At 29.4% G+C, this 11,788-nt stretch overlaps 2 protein-coding genes and 1 pseudogene across 2 annotated transcripts; 1 reads left to right on the forward strand and 2 right to left on the reverse strand.

Moving 5' to 3' along the window:
* Positions 1 to 15: 15 nt before the first annotated feature.
* LOC124917292 (transmembrane 9 superfamily member 3-like) lies at positions 16 to 1,779 on the reverse strand. The gene is made up of 5 exons (XM_047457753.1): positions 1,547 to 1,779; positions 1,228 to 1,268; positions 545 to 1,130; positions 339 to 476; positions 16 to 217 (listed from the first exon to the last, which is right to left on the reverse strand). Exons 1-5 carry the CDS (start codon positions 1,684 to 1,686, stop codon positions 49 to 51), a joined length of 1,074 nt encoding a protein of 357 aa, XP_047313709.1. The 5' UTR covers positions 1,687 to 1,779; the 3' UTR covers positions 16 to 48.
* A 2,113-nt stretch (positions 1,780 to 3,892) lies between these two features.
* On the reverse strand, positions 3,893 to 8,224 carry LOC124917291 (isocitrate dehydrogenase [NADP]-like). Its single transcript, XM_047457752.1, has 15 exons — positions 8,069 to 8,224; positions 7,622 to 7,665; positions 7,414 to 7,523; positions 7,247 to 7,284; positions 7,072 to 7,149; positions 6,941 to 6,994; positions 6,765 to 6,866; positions 6,599 to 6,690; positions 6,188 to 6,291; positions 5,926 to 5,994; positions 5,729 to 5,844; positions 5,411 to 5,445; positions 5,173 to 5,315; positions 4,057 to 4,179; positions 3,893 to 3,985 (listed from the first exon to the last, which is right to left on the reverse strand). The coding sequence occupies exons 1-15, from the start codon at positions 8,115 to 8,117 to the stop codon at positions 3,895 to 3,897; spliced, it is 1,248 nt and encodes a 415-aa protein (XP_047313708.1). The 5' UTR covers positions 8,118 to 8,224; the 3' UTR covers positions 3,893 to 3,894.
* LOC124917294 lies at positions 8,167 to 10,733 on the forward strand (annotated as a pseudogene).
* Positions 10,734 to 11,788: the final 1,055 nt, after the last annotated feature.

Raw genomic sequence — 11,788 nt, forward strand, 5'->3', positions numbered from 1 at the left:
GTGTCACACTCACAACAACAAATGTTGACAAGATTATAAAATATGCATTTAAAAACATACCCAGTTTGTTCCTTCCAGTTGGCAATATAAAGAAGTTGCAGCATATCCCGCAATTCCTGAAGTGAGTGCATATATAACAACCAATGCAGTGAACAGAGCTCCTCGGTTGTATGGATAGAAGAAGCCAACGAGAGAAAGAATAAAAATGAAGATCGTACTGCAAGAGAAGAAATCCCAAATAATTATTACAAAAATCATCCTTAAACTCCATTAAAGAGTAAGTTTATTACCGAGGAACCATCTACTGAAGGGAATTTCACCTTAAAGGTCCTACTTACAGAGTAAATAGCTGGGTTCCAGACCCTAGGGCCGCTGCAAACAAAGACTTGTATTTCGGGAACCTGAATACATCCCCATGTATGTATTTCCACCCGGTTTCTTCTTGATCATCGGGTATTTCATCATCATGAGCATACCTTAAAGAAAACATAAATGACATTAGAATTATGAAGGGACAAAGAAATAAAAATAAAATATGTCTTACTTCACAAAGTCATTCTTTAGTACTCGCATGAGAATCGTGGCAAGGAAACCAGTTAACAGTAGAACTGTTACACATGAATTGATAATCGAAAACCAGTGAATCTCCAAGTGATGTGGCAGAGAAGAGGACTGTGAATATTTGTCCATCCGTTTTTCAAAAGGAGTGTGTGTCTCCTTCCATTTGACAGTATACAAGAATTCCACATCAACTTCTTTGTCCTCAGTCAGATCGACCATGGTGTTGGTATCGGTTCGAACGTTGATCTCAATGACACGGTCCTTGTTGTAAAATATCTCGAAATGAAGGTGCTTAAATAGGTAATATTTGTATTCAGTTATGTCAGATTTTCCTTCCTTATCAATCTTCCCCAAGAAACCCCAAATAGGCAAATCATCAAAGTACATCTGAAAGTAGTAATCCTTGATGACAGCAGTTCGAAACTGAATGACTTCATCCACCGAGAGCTTCTTCTGGCAGACATTCTCAGAATCTTTCTCAACTAAGAATTCAATAGTGTAAGGTGCAGTTACAAGACGATCTCCATTAAGAACTTCTCCAAGAGCTTCTTTTTTATCTTTCACATTCCCTGCAGTTGATTTCCACTCAATAAAATGCCCCATTTTTATACAACAATTAAGATATTAAATGACACGATTTGGATCATAAAGGAAGAAAAAACAAACCTGGGGAACAAAACGGCAGATCAAAATATCTGTATGTTTCACTGTAAGTAAAAAGGAACAACAGATCAGATATCATCATTGTATAAATCAATTGAAGATGTATAGGTCAAATTAAAGATAATCACAATTCACAGGACAGACGATGAACGTCAAACTCGTAGAAAATGTTCCAGATCTAGCAAAAGAGACATAACTAGCATAATCTACCTCCTACTTTTCTCACACTAAAGCATAATTCAGAGTCATACAAAACAAACTACACCGCATTTTAGGATCCGAACTCAGTAGAAACAGATCAGAAAAGAAATAGATCTATTACCTGGGGTTATGGAAAGGACCGACCTTGTTAGCGTAAAGAGGTACTGTATCACCGCGTTGAAACTTGTGATCGTTAGAATCCGATCTTACCAGCTCTGCGCTGCTTAGAACGAGCAGAGCAAAGATAAACCCTAGCTTCATCTTCTCCCTTGCAATCCAGAACCAGCTGATAGAACTCAGAGAGAGAGAGAGAGAGAGAGAGAGAGAGTTGAGTTCGTACAGGCTTAACAAGATCGCTTGATGATTTAGGAAAGGTTAGAAGAAGAGATTGCATCTGAACCGCACGCGCTTTTCCGGCGAGCGTGGACCCTATCGACGTGACCGACGAACTGTAATTTGACAAAAATAAAATAATAATGTATTATGACATGAACTCCTTGAACTTTATCAATTCTTACTATTTACTCCTCATATTTTTACTTTCTCCAAATAATTCCTCTATAGATGTTACAACTTTTTTCATGTTGATTGTATGAAAATATATTATAAGTATCTAACAAATAATGATTGACACATCGACCCTGATGATCATTTGTCCTTGGGACGGATCCCGTTAGGAAGTAACAATATCGACCCTTCTTCGTTCTTTATATTAACACGAAGCATTTATTATTGTGTTGTGTTGAAGGAACCTTATAAAAATATATCGAGTAAAACTCATTGAATTGAAAATGAAAAGAGGTTGAATAATTGAGATGATGTATGAGATAATAATTAGGGTGGATAAATAAATTTGTAATATAGATTTGTTTAGCATACTTACATGACTAAAACATCCAAAACTAAAGACATGGCTAGTAGTTATTCTAACAGTTTTAAATTTGAAAGATAATCCATCTTAAATTTCATCAATACTTAATTTAAAATTAAGTTTTTAAATCTTACAAAGAATTAACTCTAAATTAAAAATTTAAAACAAAAAAATAGTTTGTAAATCAATTATTTGTGATCCACTTTAAAATATAAACTACGATTATACCTAATAAAAGCAAACAAAAATATAGATAAAAATCAAGACTTGTGAATGAATAGAGACTTATTTAGGAAAAGAACTACATAGTTTTACATAATAAATTAATGAAGTTTAAACCACACAAAAAAATGAATAAAATCTTCTTTTTCAAATAAGCTGTATATATAGTCTTCAAGCTTTTGTATGAAGAGGTTATAAAATAAGTTTGCATTTTATTTAGGTTTATATATTAGTGAGACTTCATTTCAATTTTAATATAGAATAATTTTGTTAATATAATTTTAAATATAATATGTAAAGTCACAACTCTCTGTATCTATTGAAATTGTTTTTTGTTTAGTGAAAAATGAATTCGAAATCTTCAATTTCATAAACAAAATTCACAACATTTAAACTATATAGTGCCCTTCCAATTATTCAAATACTGTTTTCTACATTAAATGAATTAAAATATATATATATATATATATATATATATATATATATATATATATATATATGAAAAGAAGGGAAAAAAAGAAGTAGAAAGAATGATACATATTTAATTTGAAATGATGATAGGATGATGTATAAATCATATTTAGTACATTTTTACTTTTTCTACAATGGATTGAAACTTATTGCGAGCAATAATTCTATATGCTTTCTTTTAATCATTTTTCCTTGTAAGTGAGACTTTTTTCTTCCTCATTCTTTTTACTTGAATAAGAAAACTAATAATAATGTGTGGGACAATCTACATAAGTAACATATGTAACACAATTATTGAATATTTAGGTCAATCCTTGTTTTCTCCTATAATAATGAGTGATTTAATCCTTTATTTTTTTTATTATAGAAATTATATTTTAAAACTTCTAATGAAATATATACAAATTATTTTTAAATGTAAAATATTACATTTATTATAAATTTATTTAAAAACAATATTTTTTCAAATATTTCATTCCAACATTAATTTACATAAAATATTCATCCAAGTATTATAACCTTTTAAGTTCATTCTCCATTTCTTTAATTTTCTTAAATGACTTATTATGATTCTTTATGTAAATCTCAAAATAATAATAATACAAACATAGTCTGAGAATGAGAAATTGGGAACCTATTTCAACAAAGAAAATCATTAATTAAAAATGTTCTTAGTTAATACCAAAATAAATTTATTCTTAGTTCCAAATCATCCTCACCATCCCTGATGAAAAAAAAGTTTTTTTTTTTTTTTTTAAATTCTGGATGTTGCTTCAATAATTCTCAGCATTTCCCTCCTTGTTCATCACTACCTAGCATCAGAAATCAGCAGAATGATTATGATTATGATCAAATAATTATTAATGTATTATTATTATTATTATTGAAGTAAAATGTGCTTACAGTTATGCTTCTTCATAAGAAAGCCTGGCCTTCAACTCAGAAGCAACAGCATCAATGAATTCTTCAGTGTTTAGATACTGGTCCCTTGTCACCCTATATATACCAACCAGAAAATGAATACACTAATTGATATAAAAACATTCATTAGAACTCGAAATATTTACTTGGAGCCATGAATGAGGAGTGCAAGATCCTTGGTCATCTTCCCAGATTCCACAGCTCCAACACAAGCTGCTTCAAGCTTCTCAGTGAAATCCAACAGTCTGGCATCATCATCCAACTTTGCCCTGTTTTATCCAAGTAATAACAATAATCTGGTTAAGGAATGGTAATTTCAATCCCATCTAATTGTCTCCCAGTTCAAACAAATTGTTTTACAATCTCACCAATATATTTATACTTTATAAGCTTATTTGAAAAAAAAAACTCATCATTTGTCTGACACAACCAAAGTCCAATTAGAAAATCAATAATGTTAAAGTTCAAAGTGATAAGAATTTTACCTAACAAAACTCCTACTAAGAACACTGATTTAAAGGGGCTAAGAACACTCTGGTTTAAAGGGGGTCATGCTAGCCACACGAGGGAATAAACCCGGGTCGAAAAAAAATAAGTTGATTTTTTTTTATTTAGTTACAAGGTTGTTTGATGGATATAATGATCTAAATTAACTTATGAATAATATTTGCTTCATTTGGTATAATAATTGTTTTTAGATCATACATAATCTAAATTATTTTTTAGATCAATGTGATTTTTTGAACTGCTTAACTACTGATTGACTCATGAGGACATACAAAAATGTAGAATTTTGGGGATCCTAATCATAAAATGTGATAACAAAAAGGCATGTATATTAAAATATTCTTCTTAATGTTAATAGAATAGCTATTTATATGTTATTTTTGTTAGAATAATAAATGTAACTATTAAAAGATTATTTTTGTTTCTTTCTAATAATACAAATTTTCTATTTATTAGACTATTTATATTATAAACAATTTTAGTTAAAACAATTTTTTAGTAGTTTAAAAATGTTAGTTGTAAATTATAATACAAACAATACCCCGGGATTCACTGAAATCAATTTGTCCCATTGTGAATATTTGTGTCAAATAAACAAAATACCTTAGTATTTGATATTTTAAAATGGTTATAAAGAATAAGAAAATCAAGGATATAGTATTTTAATTAATGATTTCAAAATTTTCCAAAAATATTAAGGGTATAGTTTTTGATAATTAATGAGATGTTGGAATATCAAACAAGCCATAAGTTACCTGTGTGCAAGACCCTGGGACCATGCAAAGATTGATGCTATACTGTTTGTGCTAGTTTCACCTCCTTTTTGATGAACTCTATAATGGCGAGTAACTGTACCATGGGCAGCCTCAGCTTCAATGGTCTTACCGTCAGGGCAGATCTGAATTATATATAATCATGTGTAAAGATTAAGAAATATGTTTGAAGCAAATAATAAGATATAACCAAAAGAGAGCAAATGGATTTTGTACATACCAAGACAGAAGTCATCAGACCAAGAGACCCAAATCCTGCATAAACAAGTTCAACCAATTTGAGATCAAACCTTATTCAGGTAATCTTTTCTAGAAGCAAGTCACAAAGATTGCAACCACCAAAAGAAAATAGTAGATAAAACACATCAATCAAATCCTACTTGAAAACACAATTGTTTTTTAATCTAGATCCGACAGATAAACAACCAATTAATTTATGAATGGTTAGACTAAATTTAAAAAAGGACAGGTGACTTGAGCAACTTATAATGTAGATGGTAAGGTAATGTTTACATTAAAGAACTAAGTATAATGTAACCTTGTGCTAAGCAATCACTCTGCACATCACCATCATAGTTCTTGCATGCCCAGACATAACCTCCATCACTTTTAAGAGCATAAGCCACCATATCATCGATAAGGCGGTGTTCATACCTGGCAAGAGATCATTCATGTTCAAGATCAGGATCATTATCGGACAACCAGAAAATAAATCAGAATATGTTAATTTCTTACCATAAGCCAGCAGACTCAAACTTTGACTTCCACTTGGCTTCATAAACCTCCTGAAATATGTCCTTGAATCTAATACATAAAGAAGAGAAGACAAAAAAAATCTAGATTAAATCGAGATGAAAGTTATCAATGAGCAGAGGAGACTATATAAACAGTAACATGGCAACAAATATAAAACAAATCGGCCAAATAGATTTATGACCCCAACCTAATTGAAAAACAGCAGTTCAAAACAAGTGCATATTGAGGAAAAACTGTATACCTTCCATCATATTTCTTAAGGATAGTATTCTTTGTGCTGAGATAAAGTGGCCACTTTTTCTGATGAGCCATGTTCATTGAAGCCTCAGCAAATGAATAAATAGACTGCACCCCATGATAAAGAATTTAAACAAAACACAGATCAGAGCCTTGTTTGATCAACAATAATCCATTCAAATCAGCAATTAAAATACAATTACTTTATTTTTTTATAGCATTTTATAAAGGATGCTTTAACCCAAATAACCTCAGATGTCCACTTTATTATCAAACAATATAATGTTTTCTTCTAAAATAACAGTTTTGAAGGAAAAAAAACTACATCAAACAAGCTCTAGTTTTTTGAAGCAATGAAACATGGAGATATATTTTTGAATATGAACTGTCACCAAGACAAATGCAATGCCCAAACCTCATCAGTGTTGTACATTGACAAAGCTACTCCTCCAGCACCAGTGAATTTGTAAACTTCCAGCTCAATTTTCTCATCTTTCCCCTCAGGCACTATATGTAAATAAACATAATTAAGCACTATCAATGGTAAGTGAAAACGCTGAAGCAATTGGAGAGAACTGTACCGAACACCATCGTAAGCTTTCCTGCTCCTTTAATGACTGCATCAGTTGCCTTATATTGATCTCCAAAAGCATGTCTTCCAATGCATATTGGTTTTGTCCATCCTAATAAAAACTTACAAACGGTTATTAAACATACAGAACATTGAAAGAAGTTCAACCACCTATGAACTTCCTACCTGGGATCAGCCTGGGGATGTTTTTGCAGATAATTGGTTCTCTGAATACCGTTCCTGAAGCAAAAGCATGTTATAGACAGCCAAGATACATGCGGAGAAATTGATAGTTAAATACTTGGATGTTTGCTAACCATTCAGAATGTTTCTAATTGTCCCATTTGGACTCTTCCACATCTGCTTCAAACTAAACTCTTTTACACGATCTTCATCTGAAAAATTAGCCAGCTTTTATTTTAGCATTGATACCTCATCATAAGTTGTGAATATATTCAAAAGATTTCATTCATGCTGTTAGTTAAAACATACCAGGTGTGATCGTAGCACACTTGATAGCCACATTATATCTGCAATGCAACTTAATTAGATTATAAATGAATATCATAGTTTAGAAATAGATCAAGCTACACTGAAGATTGCATGCATTGGCAGAAGACTAAAATGAGGATCTTCTAATGATAATATATATTTCTTACTTAAGAGTAGCTTCTGCAGCTTCAACAGTTACTTTGTCATCAGTTTCATCACGGTAGGGAAGGCCAAGGTCAAAGTACTTAATATCCAAATCAAGAAATGGGAAGATGAGCTGCAGTATAGAGATCAATTAAAAATTAGTTAACATGTCAAAACTATGAAATGAAATTAGTAAAAGAAGATCTTGATGAAGAATTAAGTATAGAACACCTTATCCTTAATTGATTTCCAGAAAATTCTGGTCATTTCATCTCCTGCAGCAATGAAAGAAGAACAATGTTACTAGGAGGAGAACAAGATCTAATGAAAATAAGTGTTAAATGCTCTAGTAGATTAAATGATGCTCTGTAGGATACTAACTAACCACAATCATTTGAAGATTATACATACAATAAGATTGCTTATATTGATCCAATAAACCAGATCAATGAGGTTCACTAAACAGGAGGTATAAAGAATGATTATTTAATACAAGATAACACGATTCCAATGTAAAACAACAAACATAGCAAAAATCGATAACCAGATCCATGTTTTAGTAAACAAAACTAGAGAGATCGAAGTTTCAGAATCAATCAGTAAAGACTTCATATAGAGACGGCGAGAAATACAAATCTGAAAGAAGATCGTATGATGGAGAGAGTAAAGACTTCTCACCGTCCATCTCAACGATGGGATTGGCGACCTTGATCTTCTCGAATCCCATTTTTCTCTGATCAGCGGATTCGATCAACAATGTGTATCAGAAGTAGTAGATGAAGATCGAAGAATATGAAGAGAGAAGATTTGTTGAAAAATCTCTGCCGGCGAAGAAAGAGAAGGGTGGTGGGAATCAGAGTTTATTGGTGCGATTACTGTAGTAGGCTTACCTACCCTGATACACCAAATGTGACCAAAATGCCACCGCTTTTTGTCTGTTTTGTTTTAGTCAATTTTTTAAGTGTCTTTTTCGTAATTATTGATATAATTATCTTGAAAATTTTAAAAATATATATATATATATATATATATATATATATATATATATATATATATATATATATATATATATATGAAGTGGATAATTTTATTTGTAGTTGGTATAAAGCTAAAATAATAATTTAGGACTCAAATTTAGGTCACTGAGTGATTTAGAGCATGAATTTCTAAACTCTCCATATAATGAATGAATTTTGTGATTTTTTTTTATGAAATTGGACCACGTTGAGTGTCAACCTTTTGTCATTTATTTTCGTGAAAGTTGGGTTATGTGTAAATACATCAGACTAATTTAACCATCACACAAACTTAAACCCAAAATCTAAGAAAATTAAGGATATTCATCTTTTTATATTTAAAATTTAAATTATATATATATATATATATATATATTTGAGTGAAAGAGAATTTAATTTTTATATTTTATGAAAGTAAAATAAATACATCATCATATTTTAATGGATAAAATAAATAATTTGATAAATATATGATAGTAATACTAGAAAGAAAATTTATAAAATAAAATATTTTAAAACTTATTTTAAACAAACTCCAAACAATAATAAAAAAATGTCACAACTATTGGGCTTACTAATAAAAATCCAAACATTAATTTATGATGAATTTGTACGGATAAAAATATAAATAAAATATTATTTATATATAATTATTTTAAATAAAAATAATATTATTTAAATCTAAATTAATTTATAAAAATTTTAAATTCATCGAGTATATATAATTTAAAAAATCATAGTTTTAAAATATGCGATTCGACCTATCCGACCGCGAAACGGTTAAGTATCAAACCGGACGGTTCAATCGAAAATCCAAACCGAAAATTTCCGGTTCGAAATGTTCCTGTAAAATCTTCTCCATCTTTTGCCACTCACTTTATCTCTCTGAACCAGTAATACAACCGACGCGGCGAAATACGTAGCAGCAACAAGGGCGAAACCAAGTACAAGCCGGCTCGGGCGGTAGCTCGGGTAGCCCTAAATATCTTGTATGTATTCATCAATAACGACAGTAAATTACCGATTATTTCATGTCGCTGAAAGACACTAATGAGTAAACTTAGTTTATTTTGTTTGTTTATTTGATATTATTATAAGAAAAATGATATAGAGCCCGACTTGGATTTGGGACAGCGAATAATCCAACGATGTCTACGTGGGTAGACAGGTAGAATATTCTCTCTCCTCTTATTAATTATTTTCTGGCCTAGCGATCGGTATACGTGGAGGGAACGAGATGAAATTAAAAAAAAAAATTAATCGTGAAAAAATATTAATAAGTCAATAGAAAAAAATAATAAAAATAAAGAAAGAAGAGGTCATAGAGAATAAATAAAAAAATATTTGATAAATAAAGAAATCTAAAAGTCATAAAAATAAAATAAAAATAAAAGAGATAAATTCATAATTCAACTAATCAGTGATATTAATTAAGGTTTTAGGTTTATAATTTAGAATTTATGATTTATGATTTTGAGTTTAGAGTTTAGAATTTAGGATTTAGGGTTTAAGGTTTAGAGTTTAGGATTTAAGATTTAAGATTTAAGGTTTAGAGTTTATTTAAACATATTATTAAAATATTTAATATGAGAGTTTGTTGTAATTATTGAGTTATTTTAACCGGATAATAAATATTAAAGAAATGAGTAAAATAATAATCGTGAGAATAGAGATAAATGGGATAAATTAATTTGTAGAGATAGAGAGAGAAATTATTTAATAAGAGAAAAAATATTAATTAATAAGAGAAGAGAATATTCTATGTGTCTTAATTTTTATTATATTTTTATTTATTAATTATAGATTTCTTTTGATAAAAAAGCTCCGCCTCTTAGCGGCATATGGATTTCGTGACACGACAGCTCTTGCATCTGCTCCGCTGTACGGTCTGAGCATTCTAGCAGATGGGATCCAGGATGATTTAGGGAATGTGACTCGATTCGTGATGCTGGCTAGGGAGCCGATAATTCCGAGAACAGATCATCCGTTCAAGACAAGCATAGTGTTCGCCCACGATAACAAGGGAACGCCTGTTCTGTTCAAGGTTTTACTAGCTTTCGCATTTCGTAACAAAAACTTGACGAAAATCTAGAGCCGGCCTCATAGGAACCGTCCAATCTGGCTGGTGGATGACGCTAACGTTGGGACGGCTAAGCATTTCGAGTATCTGTTCTATGTGGATTTCAAGGCAGGCAACAATGGCGGAAGTTCGCGCACAGAACGCACTTGCAGTGGTTCAGGAATTCACATCCCTCTTACGAGTTCTTGAAAGTTATCCCATGGACATGACCAAGGCTGTCGAGAATTTACGTAAAATCGTTTTCTAGTTGTAAACTCGTAAAATCTAGAGTTTACATTAAATCGTAAGAGTTTAGTTTGAAAAAAATAATAGTTATATATTATTATTATTTATATATAATTAAATATTTTATATTTATCTAATTTTAAAAATTTATATATTTTAATTTAAATTAATTAAAAAATAAAAATAAATAAATAACACTGTACAAAATTAATTATATTAATTAATGGAAAAAATCTCACTTAGACGTATGTACTTGTACAACTAGCTCACTTAGAGTATGTACTAATAAAATGTCATTTAAAAATTGGCTCATTTAGCCTCTTTTAATAACCATGGTTAATTTTTATTTTTAAATTTATATATTTATTAATTAAATATTAATATATTTTCTCTCTCCTTCTTTTTCATTAATTAAACTAGGTAATTTATTTTATTCTTAAATTTTTTATTATCCTAATATTAATTTCTCTTTTATATTTCATCTTCTTTTTTTTATTAATTTTTATTTTTCATATTTCTTAAATTCTCATTTTTTTAAAATAATTTATTTATGAATTCTCATATAACTTATTTATGAATTTTATGTTTTACTGTAATATTTTTTTGAAGAGTCTTTTGTTATTTCTTTTAATATGATAAAAATGAAAAAGAATTTTTTCTTATTTAGTTTAATATAAATAAAAATGAAATTAATAATTTTTTATTTAATTTTTATTCACGACTTATATTAGTAGTAAATGAATTGTTTTGTCTAATATTTGATTATTAATCTTTTAGTGTTTGATGAATGAGTTTTTATTATTATTCAATTATTAATTATTAATTAATTAATTTATTTTTGTGTTAAAGGATTTTTATTGTTAATAGAATTTTCATTGTTATATTCAATTATTGGGATCAAATAATTTTAAAATAATTAATAATTAATGTGAATATAAAAAAAATATATAAAAGAATAAGAAATATAGAGTTAAAATAATTAATGATAGATGCTCATATATATATATATAAAATAAAATTAAAATAATTAATCATAAATACTCATATAGAGATAATAAAAAATTATATAAAAGATAA

This window comes from Impatiens glandulifera, unplaced genomic scaffold (genome assembly GCF_907164915.1).
Source record: "Impatiens glandulifera unplaced genomic scaffold, dImpGla2.1, whole genome shotgun sequence".
Classification (NCBI taxonomy): domain Eukaryota; kingdom Viridiplantae; phylum Streptophyta; class Magnoliopsida; order Ericales; family Balsaminaceae; genus Impatiens; species Impatiens glandulifera.